Source organism: Xenopus laevis, chromosome 7S (assembly GCF_017654675.1).
Source record: "Xenopus laevis strain J_2021 chromosome 7S, Xenopus_laevis_v10.1, whole genome shotgun sequence".
Taxonomy (NCBI): domain Eukaryota; kingdom Metazoa; phylum Chordata; class Amphibia; order Anura; family Pipidae; genus Xenopus; species Xenopus laevis.
In genome coordinates this window covers 47,413,170-47,437,840 of record NC_054384.1, presented here as the reverse complement: position 1 = coordinate 47,437,840, position 24,671 = coordinate 47,413,170, and the positions used below count along the sequence as shown (strand labels likewise).

The 24,671-nt window shown below is 40.8% G+C and overlaps 1 protein-coding gene and 1 long non-coding RNA gene across 2 annotated transcripts; one reads left to right on the top strand and one right to left on the bottom strand.

The window, feature by feature from the left end:
- Positions 1-1,092: 1,092 nt before the first annotated feature.
- LOC121396340 lies at positions 1,093-3,435 on the top strand. The gene is made up of 2 exons (XR_005962990.1): positions 1,093-2,574; positions 3,239-3,435. It is a non-coding gene; the product is annotated as an uncharacterized LOC121396340 (long non-coding RNA).
- Positions 3,436-15,150: 11,715 nt separating this feature from the next.
- LOC121396338 lies at positions 15,151-18,106 on the bottom strand. The gene is made up of 2 exons (XM_041571178.1): positions 16,142-18,106; positions 15,151-15,903 (listed from the first exon to the last, which is right to left on the bottom strand). The coding sequence occupies exon 1, from the start codon at positions 17,841-17,843 to the stop codon at positions 16,638-16,640; it is 1,206 nt and encodes a 401-aa protein (XP_041427112.1). The 5' UTR covers positions 17,844-18,106; the 3' UTR covers positions 15,151-15,903; positions 16,142-16,637.
- Between the last annotated feature and the right edge of the window lie 6,565 nt (positions 18,107-24,671).

The window sequence follows — 24,671 nt, the reverse complement described above, 5'->3', positions numbered from 1 at the left end:
GACAGATGCCTCCCAATGGGCTGTTCCCTTTCCTGCTTTTATTTTGAAGCCTTTGCATCCTTTTTGCAATGGGTAGTTCAATGGGAAACTGGTTCTAAGGGGGTTATTCATTATTTAGATGATTTCCTATTTGTCGGTCCTGCAGATTCTAGTTCATGTGGAATTTTGTTAAGTACTTTTACGTGGTTTGCTAGGAAATTTGCCATTCCACTAGCTGTTGAAAAAACAATACCCCCTACTACAACTTTAGAATTCCTTGGTATTCAGATAGATACTGTAAATCGTGAATTTCGCTTACCCGAAGGAAAAGTAGCTAAGCTGAGAAGCATTCTAAACGCAACTTTAAAATCTAAAAAGGTTAAATTAAAACACATACAATCCTTGATCGGACATCTGAATTTCGCTACACGGGTTATTCCTATTGGTCGGGTTTTTAACAGGAGACTTATTGCACTTACGTCTGGCCTAGATAATCCTAACTGGCACATAAGAATCCCTCAGGTGGTTAAAGATGACCTGATTGTTTGGCAGGAATTTCTAGAGAATTTCAATGGCATTTCTTATTGGCAAGGAGAATTGTTCGAGAATGCAGCTTTGAATCTGTATACAGACGCCGCGGCTTCAGCTGGGTTTGGTGCTATCTTTGGCACACATTGGATTGCGGATGCGTGGCCATCTTTCTGGGTAGAACTCAAGCTTACCAAAAATCTAGTGTTACTGGAATTTTTTCCACTGTTAGTTGTTTTGGAAGTGTGGGGCCCCCAATTGGCTAACAAACGTATTGTTTGGCACTGCGATAATATGGGTGTGGTGCAAGTTGTTAATAATCTATCTTCTAGCTCCCCCCCAGTACTGAGATTACTTAGGCAGGCAGTATTCCGAGCTCTTAAATTTAACATTTTGATTCAAGCAAAGCATATCCCTGGTTGTACCAATGTTGTGGCTGACGCATTATCTCGATTTCAGTTCAACGAGCTCTGGGAAATCGCCAATTATTTGGACAAAGAAGGAACACCATGCCCCCAACATCTGTGGAATTTAGTATTGCCAGAATTTCAAAATGGTTAAGTATGTCATTGGCAGACAAACCTGGCATGCTTACATCGCAAGCTGGAATGAGTGGATGAAGTTCAAAACAAGTTTTCCTAAAGAGCATTATCAAAGGGACAGTGACGTCTTATTGTCTTTTGTACTGGAGCAAGTTGAGGCTCAGTACTCTCTTTCAGCTATAACTAAAAAACTAGCAGGCATATCTTTCTTTTTAAAGGTTCAAGGTGAGGCTGACATAACTAAATCCTTTTTGGTTAAACAAATTCTTCGGGGTGTTGGTAGGATTACACGATCTGTAGACATTAGGAGACCCATCACATTATCATTGTTGAAAGATCTCGTTTCGGTCCTACCTCAAATATGCTATTCTCGGTTTGAAACAATGTTGTTTACGTTGTTATTTTCTGTGTCGTTCTTTGGTGCCCTTCGGGTAAGTGAGTCGGTCTCTCAGAGTAAAAGATCCCCAGGGGGTATTGGGAGTGAAGACATTCATCTGGTTGAGGGCAAATTAAAGATTATATTAAAAAAATCAAAAACGGATAAAGTAGGAAGAGGGACAACCATTTGGCTTGGTAATAGCACGGAACAGTCAATATGTCCAGTATTAGCTTTTAGACATTATCAGCAAGTCAGACCCTGCCTTCCTGGCCCTTTCTTTATACACAGTGATGGATCTTTCCTTACAAGATTTCAATTTGTGAAAATTCTCAAAGGAGCTGTCAGTAAGCTAGGTATACCACCTGACCATTATAACACACATTCTTTTCGCATTGGAGCTGCCACACAAGCCTCATTGATGGGTTTAGGAGAAGAGTTCATCAAAAGGCTTGGCAGATGGAACTCCTCTAGGTATCAACTTTATGTCAGACCTACCCTGGTTTAGTAAGTGTTACCTTTTTTCGTTACAGTTTCTCCTCCTTTGGTCTGGATTATTGGACACTCTTTCGTCCACAGAGCGAGAGCTAGAGCAGAACAACGAACCTACACAACTAATTTAGGCATTAAAGATGTTAGAATTGTCTGGATGGGCATTCGAGGCCTTAAATGGCCAGATTTATTACCAATAATTTTGCAAATGAAATCTCGTTGGGGTTTCCCAGCAATTATTCTGATCCATTTAGCTGGAAATGACATTGGAAAGGGTAGAAACATTGATTTAATTCGTAATATAAAAAGAGACCTTGCTCAGATCAGATTTATTTTTCCCAATACTGTGATAATTTGGTCTGAAGTTGTGCCCAGATTAGTCTGGCTTCAAGATGCAGGCTTTCACCCCCTTGAGAGATGCCGCAAAAAACTCAATTTTGCTATCTCAAAATTTTCCAAGACAGTTAATATTTTGGTTTATAGGCACTATGAGTTGGAGCAAGGTTTTGAAGGCCTGTATCGTGCGGACAGGGTACATTTGTCAGATATCGGTTTTGACATTCTGAACATGGGATTCCAAAGTGCAATTGAAAGAGCTTTACATGTGTGGGGAATGGCCAAGGCCAATGTAATGGTTTAATTGGCCTTGACGTGGAGGTATGCTCCTGGCTAGGTAAAAAAATTGGCGGGGCTTAAGGATATTTGTGGTCAAGCTTTAAGGCGGTCCGCTGCAGAGATCTGATGCAGAGGCTGGCTGGGAAGATATGTATGAACAGGTATTAGTATCATTAGCAATATTAATGTTCTGATTGATATGATATTTAATAAACATCAGCTGCGGCCATTCTCCACCATGCAAGTGTCCGTGTCTATGATTGGTTGTTGTAATTGGGGTTTTGTAAGCAAGTAATGCTGTCTGCAACTCCCATGAACGGGGAGTGACTTAACCTCCCCTAACATGGGAGTGCGGCAGCTCCCCCCCGTTTGATGTATTTTTTACTTACCTCGTGTAGTTCTGTGGAAAAAACTTACCTCTCTTCCGATTGGTCAATTTTCAATCCCAAGCCTTCTGATTGGTCGATTCAAAAAAGGGGCGTGGCTTCACAGGAAAAGCCGCGAAGACCGGCTATAAAAGGACGAACCGGCGAACACTCTTCATTCTTCGCCGGCAGCCGACGTGAGAGGATCGTCTTGGAAATCCCACCCACCCACCCTGTTATGGTATATAATATATGAATGCATATATAATAAAAAAAAAAAAAAAAAAAAACAATATTGTCGCAGCAGTTAATTGTTGTTTATAGTGAAGTTTCATGTGGAGGTATGCTCCTGGCTAGGTAAAAAAATTGGCGGGGCTTAAGGATATTTGTGGTCAAGCTTTAAGGCGGTCCGCTGCAGAGATCTGATGCAGAGGCTGGCTGGGAAGATATGTATGAACAGGTATTAGTATCATTAGCAATATTAATGTTCTGATTGATATGATATTTAATAAACAACAGCTGCGGCCATTCTCCACCATGCAAGTGTCCGTGTCTATGATTGGTTGTTGTAATTGGGGTTTTGTAAGCAAGTAATGCTGTCTGCAACTCCCATGTTACATGTCCTGCAAAAGCTGTATGGTGCCGCAAATACACAAAGTAGGACATTTTGCTAAGATCTGCCGTAGTTCTGCTAAAGATGTTCATGAAGTCACTACTACAAATGTTACAGTATTAAGTGTGGATTAAGCTGGTACATTTATTCAAGACAAGTTTATATGCACTGCCAGTGTCAGTACTGCTTCTGCTGACAAGGGACACTCCATTAACCTGATGCTTGATACAGGTTCAGCTGTTTCTATACTACCAAAGGATATTTTCTTGAAATACTTTGCAAAATATCCGCTTGTTGCACCTGCCCTGAAACTGGTCAGTTACTTAAATGATCCAATCCCAATCTATACTTAGTTGCTTGCCAGTGACTGTACAATTTTAATCAAATACTGCAAAATCTGACTTTTACATTGTGAATAAGGGTACTGCTATACTTGGAAGGGATCTCTTTGCTGCATTAAACCTACAATTAGTTGATGGTCTCATTACTACAGCACCAGTGCCTGCCACACAGCCAGTGTCTAAAATTTCACCACAAAGCAACACTTCACTGGGTTGTGCAAAGTTAAGTTGATACCAGATGTAAAACCAGTACCATTTCCTGATTCAGCATGGGAAAAACTTGCTATTGATTTTGTTGGTCCTTTTACAGATGCTCCTATAGATTGTAGATGTGCTATAACCTTGATAGACTATTACAGTAAATGGCCTGAAATTGCATTTGTTTCTCATATAACATCAGATACAGTAATAACATTTCTGTCTACAGTCAGAGAAGGTAATCCAAAGGAGTTAATATTAGACAACGGACCACGGTTTGTCCGTTTCTGAGAGAGAGGAATATTGTGCATAGGAAATCTTCAGTGTATTACCCACAAGCAAATGGAGAAATCGAGCGATTCAAAATAAGTCTGAAAGAAGCACTACAGACAGCAAATCTTACTGGGAAATCTTGGAAAGTATTTACAACAGAGTACCTATATAATTATAGAGCAACATGCCATGCAACAACCCAATCATCTCCAGCTGAATTAATACATGGCAGACAGATGTGCACTAAGTTACATGTTGCTGACATTAAACTTCCACAAAATACTGTGCCAAAATCATCTACTTCTGACATTGTGAAACGTCAACAAGCCAAATGCAAGGCTTATACTGACAGAAAACATGGTGCCAGAGAAGTACACTTTCAGCCTGGATCTTTAGTCTGAATTAAGGAATACCAGAAATACTGGAACCAGGAATACTGAAACAAGGACAATCTAGGACAGGGATCCCCAACCTTTAGAACCCGTGAGCAACATTCAGAAGTAAAAGGAGTTGGGGAGCAACACTAGTATGAAAAATGTTCTTGGGGTGCCAAATAAGGGCTGTGATTGGCCATTTAATAGCCCCTATGGGGATTGTCAACCAACATTGAGGCTCTGTTTTACAGTACAACTGGTTTATATGCAACTAAAACTTGCCTCCAAGCCTGGAATTTAAAAATAATCACCTGCTTTGATGCCACTGGGAGCAACATCCAAGGGGTTGGAGAGCAACATGTTGCTCGCGAGCTACTGGTTGGGGATCACTGATCTAGGACAATCTAAATTTACTACACCACTTGAAGTGAGACGCAAGCGAGGACCATACACATATGAACTGACTGATGGACGCATATGGAATGCAAGTCATCTTGATCCTGTTAGATATGACTTTGGAGAAGCTCCATTTGATGAAGGACATTTTCCTACTCCTGATGTCAACTGCAATAGGCCTGAAGAAAGTGAACCTATAAGGCGTGGAACCAGGACTATGTGATGTGAATAATGTATATTATTGCTTTAAGATGCATTGTTGTTGTTTATTACATTTGCCCAAATGCTTTCCTACAATAGGGGGAATATGTGGTGTTTATACAAATGGCCTGTAGATGTCACTGTGCCCAGACTTATACTGTGCATACTTACTGACAGCTTAAAAGTGAAAGTTACTGTTGTGTAATGGCTGCATGAGAGCCTGCTAATAAAGCACTATACTCTCCTCATCCTCGGCTACCCAAAACATAACAGGATGCCCTCTATATATTTAGGAGGATGCATAGAGTGGGCATGAAGAAAACTATTACTCACAGTTTTTTTGCAGAGTAAGGTCACAGAGAGGCATACCTGTTCATCTTTATTAAGATGTCTAAGAATTCCAAATATTGCCAATTGTAATTCATTGTAAATGTCAAGTTGAATGTGTTACTGCATAATATCATCGATGTATCTGTGCCACTTGAGAATGTGGCACAGATACATCTTGTATTCCTCAGTGGGAAAAATGTGTCTCTTCCATTTGCCGAGATATAAATTGGCATAGCTGGGAGCACATTTTGCTCCCATTGCTACGCTCTGGCATTGTAAGTAGTAAATTCTATCAAATAAAAATATGTTATGATGTAAAACAAAGTCCAAAGCCTGTAATACAAATTCATGTTGTACTCTGGAATATGGATCTCATGCATTCTAGGCCCTGTGCATGTGGTATACTCATATATAGGGCTTCCCCATCTAACCCCACTAAAATACACTCAGAGTCTAAATCCAAACCATTGATCTCCTTCAACAAATGAGTGGTATCCAAAATAAAAGAGTCCAACTGACTAACAAGCTGTTGTAAATTTGCATCAATTAATTCACAAATTGGTTCCATGAGGGTTTTGTTTGGAATGGAGATGATATCCTGAACTATTTTCAGTTATATGAGGGTAACTTTGTGATTTATTCTTAAAAGAAGGTAAATCAATAGTTGCATTTAAATTCTCATACCATAGATCCTGAATATTAAGATGCCATTGGTCACCCCTGGGATCATCCCAGAGTTCCAAGAGGATCTTTAACGTTTTGAAATCGTGCTTAATAAATAGGGAGAGGTCCAAATTTTCCCTGTCATTTTTCTTAACCCAATACAAATGTAAAAGCAATTTTTGCACAATTAAATGTAGATCTTTAATCATCGTTAATTGATCAATTGTAGATGGTACAAAAGAGAGGCCTCTCCTGAGTACATTCCTCAACTCATCAGTGAGTGTCAATGTGGATAAATTGATGACCTGTAGATCATTCAAATTGCTGTGTGTTTCTAGCAGTTGTGAGTTTGTGTGTGACATGCCCCTAAAAAATTGGTATCCCCCGATGTAATCACTTCACTGCCAAAGCTGAACAAAAAGGGGGCCTTGGCAATCTGTTCCCCCACCGTGTATGATCTTATTGATTCCTTTTGTATTCCTGTGTTTAATTTCCATTTTTTACGAGTACATGATGAAGATGAAAATGAAGAATCTGATCCACTTGTGTCAGTTTCGTGGTGATTACTAAATTTAATGTGATTCGATGTGGCCATATTAAAAGTGCCCCCCCTAGTGTTCTGTCTATTTCCCTGTTGATCACCTGTGTAGTCTCAGACTCCTCTCCTTCTATTTTTGTTTTTGTTCCACATGTAAATCTGTTTATTATCATAATCCAAATTGTCTCTTTCATATTTCCGTTTTTTCTTCCCCATAATTCCATGATTGAGATTTTCCATAAATCCCCTCAAATCTAAATCTAGCTTCTTAAATTCCTCACTAGTTTGAGCTGTTCACACATGCCAGCAGAATTTAAAATTTTGGTAATGCGAAATGCCAGACGTTTTTGAAACATTTTGTACTCTCTCACTTGAGGGGCATTTTCTGAGGGAAAACCTATAGTTTACCTAGGAAAACTATAAATTGTTTTTTTCGGGAGAAACTGAGTTTTCTAAATCTGCCTGAGTTTTTATATATTTCCACCTCTGCAAAAAGATTTATAGCACTAAATAGGAACAAAAATGAAAATGTCCTATTTTTCACAATATATGAATTTATACCAGAAAAATAATTAATTTTACCCATGAAAATCCAACTGATTTGGAAAGCCTTATGTCTTTTGAACGTGCCAAACCCAGATATGTATAGTTTTAGGCAGATTTAGGACTTCTGTACAGCAAAAACTCCCGGGAGTTTATAACCGAATTTTGAAGGCACTAAGGCAGAAAATGGCATACTTTAGATTCGAAGGCCATAAAATCCTGAAACAGTCAGTTTACCCCAGAAAACCATATATTTTTGAAAAGTGCACATTCTACTGATTCCAAAATGTCTCTCTAAACTCTCTCTCTCTCTAACTACCCAACATCAAAGCTTGTCTGAACGTAAGGTAAAAAGGGCAGCAAAACATCTTCTCCTCATGTGGTGACATTGCTTGGCTTGCTTGACTCCTACAGATTGGGCAGTCAGTGTTCCTGGTGTGCTGATATTTGGGAACTACAATCAGGCTCAGTCTTTAGTACCTCAGGGTATTTCACTAGAGAAGGGGGAGAATTTTGAGCTAACCCCCATACAGGACCCTGCAGATGAAACTGCTGGGGAGGATGGTGAGGGTGGAGTTGTGAATATGGAGGAGGGTAGCCAGACAAACTCTACTGTTCATGCTAAGAACTCTCCTCCCTTGTCTTCCACTAACCCCAATGTTATTGCCATTCAGGAGGCACAGGAGGCAGTGGAGAGGGCAGAGGCTAAACATTGAGCCTCCAAAGCTCTCCCTGTTGCTGGGGAGCTAATTATTTCTGTTGCTCCTGTGTCAAACACTTCAACAAGTGAAGTTGAGGGAAACCCCGAGCCATTGCAGGGTCTCCAGATGACAAGTGATTCTGATCCTTCTCCTGCAACATCTTGTGGAGAGATTCTCAAAGCTCTAGTGGAGAGGGGAAATTATCAATCCCTTACCCAGGAAGAGCTCATGGATGAGGGGAACATCAAAGAGGAGGTTGACATAAGAGCGGCAAATCCTTCTACCCCAATCATCCCTGCTTAAAGGAGAAGGAAAGGTTAAAACTAAGTTAGCCTTGAGGAGGGCGTGGCCTGCATGCTGTAGAGAGTGGACGCGTGTTCAGGGAGCTCCTGACCTCCAGGTGAATTAAAGCGGCTTAACAGAAGGACTATTGCTGATTTCTCTGCCCAAATAACTGGCAACTTCAAGGACCTGATCGATGGGCAGAACAAAGAAAAAGGGGAGCCCAAGGAAGCTTACAGAATTTTTTCCCGCAGTGGATAACAGAGCGCGGTCTTTCCAAAATGGCGGCTGTTCAACTCCGACGTCGCTCCCTGCAGGAGCTCTTCGTATTTCGGAGACAGTGTCAGAGAACCCAGACTTGCTGAACATGGAAGACGCTTCATCTTCCGACTCCCCGGTCACTGAACAGCGTATGAAACAACTCCTTCAAGCGCTAAAAGGAGCTATGCTGGGTGAGTTAAAACAACTTATGACGGAGTTTAAATTGGAACTGTCGCAATTAGGCGAACGCACTGCACACATAGAATCTAATATGGGGGACTTTGCTAAAGCCCATAATGATTTAATTGACGCAAATGAAGTTTTAGAAGAGGAGGTTTCAACGCTTAAAGCTCTCCTGCCTTTATCTCACCCGCACCTCCCCCTCCTGCTGCTCTTTTTTAATCTCCCTCTCCCTGTCATATTTCAACTCACCCCCTGTTTTATTCTTTCTGTGTCTTTCCTATGCCCCCTCCTTATCTCTCAGCACATTCTTCTCTTTCATGACGGTAATCTCAGGCAGACAAGTATGCGCAACACCACATGCTGCGCATACCATTATCAAAGGAATCCCTAGAACAGCAAAAAGCCGGTAAGGGTTTTGCACAGACTTATGAGTCTGTGTACCGGACGCTTCATAAAATAGTTTGAACTGTAGGGCAGCTAAAGAAGGGGACAAATCGACAAATTCCTTGCCATATTATGCAGACGTGCCCCCCCCCCCTTGCCCTATTATGCGGACACCGATGGCAGTATGGTAAAGTTGATGCTTACTCATTGATGTGAAGACAGCAGTGACTCCTCCGTTCTGCCCATACTTCTCCCCCCTCGTGGCTTGATTTTGCTTCCTTAGCCCTCGGCCCCTCCCCTCCGTGCTCAAAGCTGAAATGAAAATGCTAGCTCACAAACGCAGAGCACGGAGGGTTAAGAGGGGAAGGGCTGAGGAGGGAGGACTGAGTTACGAGAGCTGAGAGGGGAGGGGCGGAGGGCTAAGGAAGCACGGAGGAGTCACTGCGGTCTTCGGATCAGTGAGTAAGCAGCAACTTTAACATTTCAGTATACATTTAGTTCTTCCCTAGCAGCTGACTCGAGTATAAGCCGAGGTAGACTTTTTCAGCACATTTTGGGTGCTGAAAAACTCGGCTTATACTCGAGTATGTATATACGGTAACCCTCAATTGCCTGAACCTTACAAAGACATCCTATTATTTACAGATCTTTCTCCTGCTACACTGGCCAAACGGAGAGAATTTGCCTCCATTACTAAAGCTTTACGTAATGCCAATGTGAAATACAAATGGGGATTTCCAGTAAAACTGATTATTTTGAGGAACGGTTCACAGCACACTGTTTTTACGGTGGAAGAAGCATTTAATCTTTTATACTCATGGAATATGGTTGATTCTACTGAATCCCCGTGCGCAACTCCAGCGAAACGACGCAGACAAGTGGATACAGGCTGGTTTACAACACCACAAAGAAAAATGGGTCCAATTACCTGACTTTCTTTACGTACCAGTATTTTCCGAAGGCCTAATACTCAAGGTCCTTTTTTCATTATCTCCTGGGGAACTCAGGAGTCTCCCTGATATATATCTTTTTTTTTCTTTTCAATATGCTGTTTTTCTCCTTTATTTCAATTTTTCTACTTACGGTCACCCTCCTTATTTCTGGCTTTCAGAGTACAATTTGTTGCTATGTTGATTTTTCATGCTTTGAGTGCTCTACAGTAGTAGAGTTTATTATAGTTCAACTGAATAAGTGGAATCCTTTTTTTTTCCGCTTTATACGGGTTCTAAGGTTTTTATACTTTTGGTTGCTTTGTTTACTTCAATTTAAATTACCTACTCTTAATTTTGTATGTGCAATAAGTCAAATTTTAGTTCCAGTATTTAAAACATTGTTAAGGTATGTAATAGAATTTGGTACTCAATATGGTATCTACTGGATTGTAAGATTTCAAATTATTTTGATGCAATATCCATTTCTGAAAGAGATTCATATGAGCTATTGTTTAATATATTACGATGGTACTTAAAGTTATGTCCCTTAATGTGAAAGGGTTAAATAGTCCGGTGAAGAGGTCATTAATGTGGAAAGAAATTTTAACCTCTCAGGCGGATATTGCATGCATTCAGGAGACTCACTTTCACAGGAAAAAAACTCCCAAATGTTCTCATCAGAAGTTTCCAATAATTTTCTCAGCTTCACTAGAAGCAAAAAAATGTGGGGTACTGATAGCAATTAAAAATACGGTTTCTTTCAAACAGGATAAAGTAATCTTGGATAAACAGGGTAGATATATTATTTTGTTATGTCAAATAAATAACTCACTCTATACAATAGTGAACGTGTATGGTCCAAATGTAAATCAACTCAATTTTATTGAAAAATTATTGCAGAAAGTTAAATCAGAACAAAAGGGGTCTTTGTTGGTATGTGGAGATTTTAATAAAACAGTCAATCCTATTTTGGATTGTTCTCCTAATAGGCAACGTAATAACACAAAATTGGCACATTTGTTACATAAGGAAGAACTTTTTGATAGTTGGAGATGTCACCATCAAGGGGAAAAGGATTTTACTTTCTTTTCTCCGGTCCATAATATGTATTCTAGAATTGATATGATTCTAACTGATAAATGGGTGTTACAAAGAATTCAGAAAACAAGTATAGGTCATATTACCTGGTCTGACCATGCTCCTGTTTTCTTAGATGTTCAAGAGACATATAATTATAAAGAATCAGGATTATGGAGGTTAAACTCATATTGGTTGAATCATGATCAATACTTTACATCTCTTAAAACGAATTTAGAGGAGTATTTTAAATTCAATGACACAAATGATACCTCCCATCTAACTCTTTGGATGGCACATAAGGCTTATATGAGGGGTATAGCAATGCAACTAAATGCATGTCTCCGAAAGGAAAAAGCTCTTAAACAACTAAATTTGTTGAACCAGCTTTATAAATTGGAGTATAGTAATAAGTTAAATCCCTCTCATACCATTAGTAAAAAGATTAAAGAGGTGCAGAATGAGCTTCAGGAATTATACGCATACAAGCAATCTATTGTATATAATAGAATGAGGTTAAATTATTACTACCAAGGAGATAGGGCTTCGGCCTTATTGGCTAAACGTGTTAAAACTTATCAAGCAAAACAGAGAATCCCTTATCTAATTAATAAACATAATGTTAAAGAACAAAATCCTAAAATAATTGCAGATATATTTGCTGAATACTACTCAAAATTATATAATCTTAAAGCTGATATATCTACTCCACAACCCTCTCAAGATATTATAGATAGTTTTTTTGCAAAGCTTACAATTCCTAAGATAACTCCCGACCAACTTCAGGTCTTAAATAGTCCTATTAGTGATGAAGAAGTATTGTCGGCTCTACATTCTTTGAAAGCACACAAATCCCCAGGCCCAGACGGATTGATTAATGAATACTATAAAAAATTTGATACCATTCTTACCCCATATTTATCTAAAGCATTTAACTATGCCATCTTACAGAAACATTTCCCTACAGAATTTCTACAAGCTACTATAATCACTCTCCCTAAACCTGGAAAGGATCCTGATAGACCAGCTAATTTTAGACCTATCTCTTTACTCAATTCGGACACAAAAGTATTTGCAAAAATTCTAGCGACTAGATTAACCGATATAATCCCATTGTTGGTACATACTGACCAGGTAGGATTTATCAAAGGGAGACAAGCTTCAGATGGAACCCGGAGATTGATAAATTTAATAGAAATAGTGGGGAAAAAACCAGAACCTTCTCTGCTCCTATCATTGGATGCGGAGAAGGCTTTTGATAGGGTTCATTGGGGGTATTTACGAAGTCTTCTGAAAACATTTGGATTTCAGGAACAAATTTTTGATTCCATTATGGCTCTTTATTCATGCCCTTCAGCAAGAGTACTGGCCTCAGGGTTTTTGTCTGAGATATTCCCAATAACTAATGGGACGCGCCAAGGGTGCCCTCTCTCACCCTTAATCTTTGCCTTGGTGATGGAACCTTTGGCAATGGCGATCAGGGAGAATGTAGATATAACTGGGATAAAGGTGGGGGATAATTGTCATAAAATCAGTTTATTCGCCGATGATGTTCTATTATTGATTTCTAACCCGACGACTTCATTACTGGCTATACAACAAACAATAGAAAATTTTGCACTAATCTCGTATTATAAAATCAACGAAAGTAAATGTATGATACTAAATATGGGAATAGATGATCAGACTACTGCTAAACTAATAAGAAAATTTTCATTTAAATGGCATACAAAATCGATTCCTTATTTGGGGATCAAATTTACCTTCCCGATTTCAAATATAGTGGAGGAAAATTATAAAGAAATTTTGCATCAGATAAAGGCGGAAATTAAAAGTTATAAAAATTTGGAACTGTCCTGGATAGCTAGAATTAACACTGCGAAAATGATGATTTTGCCTAAGATATTATATTTAATGAGAACAATCCCCTTGAAAATTAATACAGATATTCTTAGAAGTCTTCAGGGAGTATTCCAAGAGATTATTTGGAATGATAAACTTCCCCGAGTCAATAAAACGCTTATGTATACAGCAATGGAACAAGGAGGGATGAGTGTTCCTAATTTGTTTAAATATATGGAAGCCTGCATCGCTGAAAATATAAAACTTTGTTGGGCAACAAATGACCATAAATTATGGATGACAATTGAAAATGTATTTATTCCTACTAATAATTTACAAAACCTGTTATGGGCATTAGCTCTAAATCCTGAATTCCAATTCTCATCTCTAACGACAACACAACACATGTGTCAAGTCTGGAAGAATATTGTCCAAAGGGAAGAGTGGTGGAAAGCTCAGGTTTTGGACATTCCGATAGCTGCTGTGAAGATTATTACCTATCAGAATGGCTTTAATAGATGGATTGAAAATGGTATTCATAGGATAAAGGACATTGCAAGTCTAAATAATTTATGGTCATTCCAAGAAATTAGAGACACGTACGCTATTTCTAATAATGATTTTTTTCTTTATTTGCAATTAAGACATACAGTACAACCATTTTTTAAACTAACAGGTAAAACGTTCTCGCCGTTTTACCGGTTTTTGGCTACCATCTCACCTACTTTAAAAGGAATATCCTTTTGTTATAAGCTATTCAATGATTCTATGGAGAAATCCTCCTCTTTCATTAAGTGGGAAAAAGATCTTAATATGTCATTTACAATGAACAATGGGAAGAAGCCTTAAAATGGCCAAAAAAAGCATCACATTGCATTAATCACATAGAGATGAGCAGGAAAATTCTTCTAAGATGGCATCTCACCCCACGAAGATTAGAAAAAATGAAAGTGACTCCGTTAGCCTTATGTTGGAGGGGTTGTGGCATGCAAGCAGATAGCTTTCACATGTGGTGGTCCTGTCCAATAGTAGTAGTCTTCTGGAAGGAAGTAAATGTTTTGTTACGAAAGGTTTTACAGCTTGCAGATCCTATCTCTCCAGCTTTAGCACTTTTAAATATGGATATTCACCAGCTACCTCCAGATATAGCAGCAGTACTATCTCATGTTTTAACAGCAGCCAGATTCGCTATAGCTAGGAATTGGAAATCCTCTCAGCCGCCTTCAATTTACGAGGTAATAGAGAGGGTTAACAATCAAATAATAATGGAACAGAGGTTTTATAAGTATGTCTCAAAATCAGTCGGTAATACTTCACAATGGTTGCCATGGCTTAACCAAAAAAAGTAATAGGGATAATAATACAACAACATGAAGCTGATAAATTTTCAAGTACTAACAATGTATGTCAAAGAAAGATCTCTTTCTCTTTGTTTTTTTTCCTTTTTAGGTACAGGGTATTGCTGTATGTATTTTCTACTGCATTGTATAACAAATTCAATGTCTATAGTGGATACTGTAATTATTTGTCATCACTTTACTTTGTAACCTTATTGCACAAAGGTCAAACCAACTATTGTTCTAAGGTTGTTTGATATATGTAAATCAATAAAAATATTTTGTTAAAAAAAAAAAAAAAAAAAACTAAGTTAGCCTTATCAGAAAGGTCCATCTAAATATACCAGTAAACCCCCAAAGTAATGTTGCTCTGAGTCCCCTGTCAAAAGAAACACTGCATTTCTTTTCTTCTATTGTGTACACATGGGCTTCTGTATCAGACTTCCTGCCTTCATCTTGTATTGAGATTGGGCTCTTGTTCAGTCTGTAGAGTGATTAAACTGACACACACAAGTAAAACAAACATAAGAGATTTATTGATACTTAGCTGAGGGACCCCTCCATAAAATGGCTCAGCAGCAATTCCAACATAACCAGGCACTCTGAAGTCCAGGCAGAAGTCAAAGAGCCTCCCCCCAAATGAAGCTTTATATATGTTTCCCCCACACAGGATATAAGAAGATTTATACATTTTAGCAGCTAGCATACTATATATGGTAAAAACTACACTTAGCATACTATATATGGTGAAAATCAAGCATTAACCAGTGTCACATTCCTTGAATTGCCAAAAGCCATCTTTAAGGTGTTGTTCTATTCTCTCTATCTTCTGCTCTGTGAATCACTCATTTTCCTTACATTCCACCCCTTGATTCATAGAGAAGTATGATAGGAAATCAATTCAAAAGCATTGGCACATATGGGCAATAGCTGACGCTTGTCAGATATGGTACTAGCCTTGATACATTAAATCAGTTTCAAAATAATAGAAAAAGCTAAACATAAGCATAAAATAAATAATTGACCATCCTTAGCAATAGCTCTAGATTTTTCCTACAACAGTTTAACCTACTCCATGTGGCTTAGAATGACATCCGCATTATCAGGGATGAAGGGACATGCACCCACTTGTTCAGAATTTCATGCCCCACCCTGTCCAAGATGCAAACCAAGTCCATATCATCAGTAGTAAATAATTTGTGTCTTATTCTATGGAAAACTTTGTTTATCCACCAAATTTGTTTCTTTCATAGTCCAATAAGCAAGTGTTTTCATATGATTTTACTTCCAATAATCCATCCATGAAGCATTAACCACTGAAGAGAAATTAAGAACAGTCCTTTAGTTCAGTCCATGTTAGTCCCCCAATAATTAGATTCATTTTCCTGCTTTGCAGTCTGTATAAGCATTTGTAGAATCAAGTTCTCTTGCCATAAACCAAACGTTATATCACATCAGAGCACACAAATCATCAGAAAAGGTATAACCATTTCGCCAGCCATGTTTTTAGGATATTGACCTCTCTATTCATAGTAGGCTGGAAGATAAAACAAGATTAGTATCTTCTTCACACACATCCAAAAAGATATTACATAACCCCCTGCACATATAATAGACCTTTCTCACAAACAGGTTTAGTTTCCCATTTCACACTATCATTACTAGCTTGAAACACACATTTACTCTCAGCAGTATATTCCATGATCCCATTATCCACCCATAACCATACCTTGTTCCACCCCCCTGAGTGTATGAGTTGGAGCCAAAAGTTTTACCTGCTGTTTTAACAAACCATTAATGTATTCAGTTAATCCTGTGGCTTGCGGATAATATGAAATAAGAAACACCCAATATACTCCAGTAAAATTAGTCCCATTGTCAGTAGTGTTCCATATACTCTAGAAAGTTTATGTAATGAATATCTTTTCTTCACTTTCTGACATACAGGGCATTGTTGCACAATGTCTTTAGCAAGTACAGTGATTAAAGGTATTCCTTTATGCTTTGCATAGTCCATAGGGCCTTGAACCACTCGATGTCCTGAGTGCTCATTCGCCATTGGCCTAAAATATGTATCACAGTCAAAGCTCTGAACACTGTCCATTCATCTGTATATATATTCAACAAGCCTTGTGTTTCCTCCAGTACAGAAACTACTGCCATTAATTCAGCATATTGGCTAGATCCACCCACTCCAGTTGGATGGGCTGTAGGTTGGAAAGCAGCTGTTGTCCAGACGTGTCCTTGTCTGGCAGCAATAATAATGGCAGATCATTCTGTAAACAATAAAATGAAGTCCTCCGATGTCACTGCTTCTTTTATGGTAGATGGAGAAAGTGTCAGTACGGGTTGCTCAAAGTTATCACATCCAACTAATCCAGATATCTGCTGTGACACTTGAGATGAAGATTTACTTGACACTCCCCCCCTTACTTGTACATACAATTTCCACTTCAGGAAAGTGAGTTTCTGTGAAAAAGCTGCACACAAGTTCATTTCGTTACCATTTACCCATCCAGATATTGCTAAATCAGTCCCGGCTGTGACAGGTACATCCATAATAGTTCCTTCATCAGGTTGCAGGGCAGTGTACAGTACAAGGAATTGTTTTTCTTCCATAGCAGTTTGCAGGGCACTTGTGTCCTTTTCCCTCAACTGAAAAACAGTCTTTTTCCTTGTAACAAAGTAAACTGAACAAACAGTCAGTAGCACATAACGTATCCAGTAACAAAACAGTCCAGTGATGTGCTGTGTACAGTCCAAAACCAGTTGTGGAATAACTTTGATTGGACCAGTCCATATAATGGTCATGAAAGGCATACTTTGAGCCAATCCTTGATTTGTAACCAAACTGGTAAATGCATCAGTCACTTGTTCCACGGCTGTTACCATTTCTTTCACTGATACAGCCAAAGGAGACTCTACTTTATCCACTTCTCTGTAATCAATGGTTAAAAGCCAAGAGCTATCTGTCTCTTTTACTGGCCACATTGGGGCACTGAATAGACTGACTACCATTCTGAAAACTCTCACCTCCACCATCATCTCAGTTGCCATTGTTATCTCCTTTTGACCACCTGGAAGATGGCATTGTTTCAGGTTCACTTGGTTTGGTGGAGGTGATATGTGAATTGGAGTCCATTCAATGTTGTCATACACAATGGGCATTACAGCATTTATAGTGAAACTCTTGACTCCAACAATAAATGTTCCCAACCGTTTAACCAAATATTGTACCTTAAAAATACCCATTCCCACAATATTATCTGGTACTAAGAAAATAAAGATTTGTGCTTCAAAAATAATACTTTTACATAACTGCATTCCAACAGGTACAGCAACAGCAACTTTGCCTCCCAACCCTTCAGTCATTGCAACTGCATTTTGTTGGTCTGGCTGAGCTGTACCTTGGAATGAGTTGTGTCCCTGCCAATATAAAGTGACTGGTATGTAAGGGCATGGATCCCCAGGTTTCATAGCATTGATTTTTGTTATGGCAGGCCCTGGGAATCTGCCACCCTTTCAGTCTATTGGCTGTGGCAACTGCCACCCCTTCCCTTCTGTGTGTTTCATGTCATGTAACAGATTCTTACACTCTGCATATGGCAATGTGGAGGGAAGGGTTAATGGGGTTGGGCTCAACTCCTCATCTAAGTCAATTATAGGAGGAGATGACGGAGTTAATTCTTCAACATCACTGAGGGCAACCTTTTTAGGTTTGGCTGGCCTCAACTTCCCCTTTGCTGTCAGTTCCCTCCACATAGCGAGCAGAAATTTAGTCTGCTTTCCATCAATAGTTTCTATTGGAACACCACTATTTAGCAAATCTAGAAACATTTGTCTGCGAGTAATTTTAACACATGTATGCCCCTCCTGGCCTCCCTTAGCTAAACTCCGTTGCTGTTTCCTTTCACTTCTGTCAACATTCATTTCTCCCATTTGACCCAAGAGCACAGCCGCATCATAAATTGTACTTCCTTCTTTTGCTTCTAAAGCACTCAACATAGTAAAAAAAGAGGCTTTTAACTGTTCTGGGGCTGTGATAAGCAATTTCCTTTTGATCAATGGTGTAAAAGCAACCATGTCAGGACCCCCCCAGTCAACCACTACATGTCTCACCCCTCTGTCAGGTAAAGGATCGGGAGTGATACCAGACATACATCCCATTGCTCTCAGTCTCTGCATCCCCTTTCCAGGGGGTCTGGTCTATTAATTCATAGGGACTGTCTATAGTCTGTGCAATAGAATCCCTAATTAAATGCAATAAGGAAAATGTCCCAGTTGTGTTACGCCCACGTTTCATGTATAAACGCACACGGGGATCCTTGGCTACACTTGCTAAACCTACTGCTTCTCTGTCCGTCAGCATAATACCATCACCTCCTAAATCCCAGACACGTAAAACCCATTCCAGTAATCCCTCTCCAACCTTTTGTGTAAACTTTTGCCCAATTTCAGTTAATTCACTATCTGACCATGACCGAGTTTCCTCAGTTAAATGTTGCTCAGCTGACACATCACCTCCAGATGTGGAATATGTGTGTTCTGCCTGCTGTCCACTTTTCTCCCTTAGTTACAATGGGTCTGACCTCACAAATGTCATCATCCATCCCCTCTTCAGACCCTGACTATTCATTCACCCCCTCCCAATCCTGAGAGGTTATCAAAGCCCGCACTTCTATGTGATTTCTAACGAGCTTCTGCTTCTTTCTCCTCCTTTTCCTATTAAGAGTCTTTATAATATACTGTTCAAACTGTGCAGCTAATTGTTCCTTTTCTTGCTCTGCATTCTGACTGCATAACCTTAACAGTTGCAATTAGTCTTTGACAGTTTGAAGTTGTAACTCTAAATCCTGTATCTGCTTAGTTTGTTGCTCTAACACTTGAAAACACAACCAACCCACCTCTGCAGCAGCTCTACTTTCCCTCTTATCATACTTTGAGAAGTCAAGATTTGCTACTACATACTTTGGGTTAGCCACCTCAATGGCGGTGGAGTACTTAGCACATTCCCGGGCTACTGATATCCACTGTCCTGTGACAGACACCCAACTGGGCAATATCCCCGTTCTCTCACTAGTGCTTTTCCCCACCCCTTTCAGCCTTTTTATCCACGACATTCTTTTAAGAATGTCTCCTATTCAAACAGTAATTACAAATACACAAAACACAAAGAATACCTACTATCCCCAGACCTAGACAAGGGAAAGAGGTAGAGTTGACACACAGAGTAGACACACAGACACCGTCAGTAATCAAATTACAGACCCCACGCTCCTGGTACCAAATGTATTGAGATTGGGCTCTTGTTCAGTCTGTAGAGTGATTAAACTGACACACACAAGTAAAACAAACATAAGAGATTTATTGATACTTAGCTGAGGGACCCCTCCATAAAATGGCTCAGCTGCAATTCCAACATAACCAGGCACTCTGAAGTCCAGGCAGAAGTCAAAGAGCCTCCCCCCAAATGAAGCTTTATATATGTTTCCCCCACACAGGATATAAGAAGATTTATACATTTTAGCAGCTAGCATACTATATATGGTAAAAACTACACTTAGCATACTATATATGGTGAAAATCAAGCATTAACCAGTGTCACATTCCTTGAATTGCCAAAAGCTCTAGACGCCATCTGTAAGGTGTTGTTCTATTCTCTCTATCTTCTGCTCTGTGAATCACTCATTTTCCTTACAATCTTAAACCTCATTGCCCTGGGCAAGAGCATGCTCAGTTTGCTCCTCCCCCCCCCCTTCCCTTCTCTACTGTAATCTGAGCCCAGAGCAGGGAGAGACTCAGGCAGGAAGTGATGTCACACCACATTAATACTGCAGCTCCTATCCTAAACAAACAGAGAGTTTCTAGAGCTTTTTACTCAGGTATGGTAAAACATTCTACAGAATAAATATAGCATTCTAGCTTGCACTATTGCAGCTAAACTATTGGAAATAAAATGCCTCCGTAGCTTTCCTTCTCCTTTAAGAGCACAGAACTATAGAATAGTGGAATATATCCTTATAATGAAGTTTCACAAAAAAAATTGTCTCATCAGACCTTGATGAGGGCTGAAGCACTTCCTAACACTTAGTAATGGCCTTAAGTATAAGCACACTTAGCTGTCGGAACCCTTTCCGAATTTTTCAGGTACTCTCCTTTCTTCGTCAAGGAGAGTACTCTGTGAGTTTCCTCCTAGAGACTAATACCACTCCAGAGCTCAAAGCAACCTGGCATCTGGAGTGGAAGGGCAGGGTCTTTTTTAATCACCTCACTTGGATGACATGTGGGGTGGTGGCCCTTTTCTCAGAATCCTTCCAGCCAGAGGTGCTGAGTACCAACTCTGTCATCTCTGGCCGTCTATTACATCTTCGGGTCCAGGAGTCAAGTAGAACATATTATCTACTAAATGTGTATGCCCCTACTACCGGACCAGAGTGGGCACGGTTCTTTGAAAGTTTGTCAGCCTATTGTTTGTCAGACAAATGACTCTGATGAAGCCTTGATTATAGGGGGTGATTTTAATTACACCCTTGATGCTTGAGACCGCAATGTACCAAAGAAAAGGGACTTGTCTAAGTCAGTTATGTGAGAACTAATTGCTCAGTTCTCCTTGGTTGAGGTCTGGAGAGAACTGAACCCAGAGACGGATGCCTTCACCTACAGTATGTCAGGGTGAGAGATGGTCATGTTTCTCAATTCCGGATTGATAGGATATATATATCGAGCCATCTCAGTCGAGCACCATTATTTTGGCACCATTCTCAGACCACAATTGTGTATTCCTCAGAATGTCAGTCTCACCATCTCTGCCAAAGCTGCTACTGGCACTTTAACAACAGATTATTAGAAGATGAGGGTTTTGCAAAGTCAGTCCGGGATACATGGAGAGGCTGCAGGGCTTTTCAGGATGAATTTGCCACATTGAATCAGTGGTGCAATGTAGGTTCAGCGCAATGCAGAGATTTAGGCACTGAATGGGGAGGTGCTTGATCCAGAGCAAATGCTATTAGGTTTTGAAGACCAAGCCCTTCAGTGTGAATACCTAGAAAGGAAAAAGCTTTGTGTAACTTGGAACAGCGACAGGCTCGTGGTGCCTTTGTGCGAAGCCGGACGCAGTTACTCTGTGATATGGATCGTGGTTTGCGATTCTACTATGCTCTGGAGAAGAAAAAGGGGAACAGAAAACAAATCACATGCCTTCTTGCGGAGAATGGCACCCCCTTTTAAGATCTGGAGATTATCTAGAACAGAGCCCAGTCCCTTTATCAAAACCTTTTTTCACCAGATCCTATCTCTCAAGAAGTCTGTGAGGAACTTGGGATGGGCTTCCGGTGGTCAGTGAGAGGAGAAAAGAGAGGTTGGAAAGACCAATCACTCTAGATCAGGGGTCAGCAACCTTTACTATCAAAAGAGCCATTTTGCCCCCTCTTTCACTAAAGAAAAATGGAGCCGCAAAACATAACACAGCTTATAAACTTTTAAAAGTTTTAACCTTTTTTTAATTTTAACTGTTACAACAACAGAATACAACAAACAGAAGTGCAGTGTGTATGTGCAGGCCAGAGCCGGGCAAACCCAGCCAGGCGCCCTAGGCAACCTGGCGGGCCACAGCGCCGGCTCAGTGCGCACTTGACTGCTCATGCGCAAAACTTCAATCCAGCGCGCATGCGCGAAATTTTGCTCCAGCGAGCATGCGCGAAATGTGTTCACGTATGCGCAGAAGCGCATTTAAGCTAAAGACACCAGCGCCAGTCAGGGAGAGACGGGACTGGACACGGGGTAGGCGGCAAAGCAGGTACGTGCCTGGCGCCCCCTCAGCTTTGCGCCCTAGGCACGTGCCTACTCTGCCTACCCCTAGTTCCGGCCCTGGTGCAGGCCTACTTTGAAATAAGTTAAACATTTAAGAGCCCTATTAAATGCTAGTGTTCTCATCTGTTTAATGTGACTTCTGTTTCTGAAGCTCCATGCTGATCTTCCCTCTCTTGTCTTGAGGTGTGACCTAGGTAAGGACCATGATGAATCATCTTTCTGCGGCTTGGTCTTGCCTGTCACTCCTGGGACGTCAATACAGCCCTCGCACCTGCTGGTGGCTTCCTGAGTGTGCGACTGTGGTAAGCTGATCATTAGCTTACTGCGCTCGCACACTCGAGAACCGCCAGCAGGTGCAAGGCCTGTATAGACATGACTGAGCCACAGCAAGCAGGATGAAGTGCCGCATGAGGCTCCTGAGCCTTGATGGACTGACCGTAGAGTGTTCTCATCTGTTTAATGTGACTTCTGTTTCTGAAGCTCCATGCTGATCTTCCCTCTCTTGTCTTGAGGTGTGACCTAGGTAAGGACCATGATGAATCATCTTGCTGCGGCTTGGTCTTGCCTGTCACTCCTGGGACGTCTATACAGCCCTCGCACCTGCTGGCGGCTTCCTGAGTGTGCGACCGTGGTAAGCTGATCATTAGCTTACTGCGCTCGCACACTCGAGAACCGCCAGCAGGTGCAAGGCCTGTATAGACATGACTGAGCCGCAGCAAGCAGGATGAAGTTCCGCATGAGGCTCCTGAGCCGCGGGTTGCCTACCCCTCCTGCTCTAGATAAACTCTCTCAAGCACTCTGTTTAATGCCCCACAATAAATATCCTGGGCTTGATGGACTGACCGTAGAGTAATTCCAGTTCTTCTGGCATAATCTGGGCCCTGATTTCCATAGGGTTCTAACTGAGGACCTCAAGAAAGGTGAGTTGCCACTTTCGTGTCGTCGAGCAGTGTTATCACTACTTCCTAAGAAGTGGGATCTCCTCCATATTATGAACTGGAGACCAGTCTCACTGCTCAGCACAGACTATAAGATTGTGGCCAAAGCTATCTCACTCAGGCTCAAATCTGTGCTGGCAGAAGTGATTCATCCTGACCAGTCCTATACAGTCCCCAGTAGGACAATTTTTGATCATTTCTTTCTGATCCGAGACTTACTACATCTTGTGAGAAAGACTGGTCTATCTCTTGCTTTTCTCTCTCTGGATCAAGAGAAGGCATTTGACAGGGTGGATCACCAATATCTTATAGGCATTCTGCAGGCCTATAGCTTTGTCCCACAGTTTGTGGGCTACCTGAAAACAATGTATGCTTCTGCAGAGTGTTTAGTTAAAATCAACTGGTCTCTGACTGCACCTCTGGCCTTTGGACGAGGAGTTCGGCAAGGATGCCCCTTGTCGGGAAAACTGTACTCGCTGGCCATTGAGCCCTTCCTGTGTCTCTTAAGGAAAAGGCTCACTGGACTGGTGCTCAAAGAACCCGACATGAGAGTGGTTCTATCAGCCTATGCTGATGATGTAATTCTTGTGGCCCAGGACCCATTTTATCTTGAGTGGGCACAAGAGTGTCAAGAGGTCTACATTGCTGCCTGATCTGCCCAGATCAACTGGTCCAAGCGCTCAGGTCTTCTGGAGGGTTCTCTACAGGTAGATTTCCTGCCTCCTGCTTTTCGTGATATCTCGTGGGAGACTAACATCATTAAATATTTAGGGGTCTACCTCTCAGCTGATTTCATTGAACTTGAGGAGCATGTTTTAGACCGCTTGGGAAAGTGGAGGGGTTTTGCTAAAGTACTTTCTATGAGGGGGAGGGCTTTGGTGATCAGCTGGTTTGCTCTCAATTTTTTGTCATTGAACTCGAGGGTTTCCTAAGAAGCCTCTCAATCCTGCTGTCTTATTACCAAGACACTCTAAAGAGCATGTTCTCTGTGTTAAAGGAGAAGGAAACAAAAAAAACGATACTACCTCAAATGTGTTTTCTATCAGGCCCCCTCCTGAAACGCCATGCTACAAACTCAGAATTTATACCTGCTTCTGTGCACCATCCTTCCTAAGTTTTGCCCTTTTCCACAGTTTGACACCGCCATTTTAATATAGGCGCGTCAGTTCCGCCCTGCATATAGTACAGACCTCAGTCAGACAGTCCCGATGCTTGGCTGCAGCTCCCCTCCTCAGCTCCTGCGCTCGCTCACTGACAGACAGTAAAGTTAAACCAGAGCGAGCGCAGGAGCTTCAAAGCTTCCCCTAGGTTCCTGGCAACGCGAAGCTGCATAGCTAATAAAGCTCCGATTAATGAGACGGGGGCAGAGAGGTCAGTGATGACGCACGGTTGTGTCATGTGACCGCATCTTCATCGCTGCACAAGGAAGATAAAACACTCTTGTGAGCATGCGCAGGGCACTGATAGAAGCTATTGCGCATGCGTGTGCCCTAATCATAAGGATTTCTTACAGAAACAAAGGTAAGCTTTCTCATACATGTCTATACTTTTTCAAAAA

What these genes read in the sequence shown, in the direction of transcription:
- LOC121396338 (XM_041571178.1), bottom strand. Translation starts at nt 17,843, where the DNA reads ATGAAACCTGGGGATCCATGCCCTTACATACCAGTCACTTTATATTGG.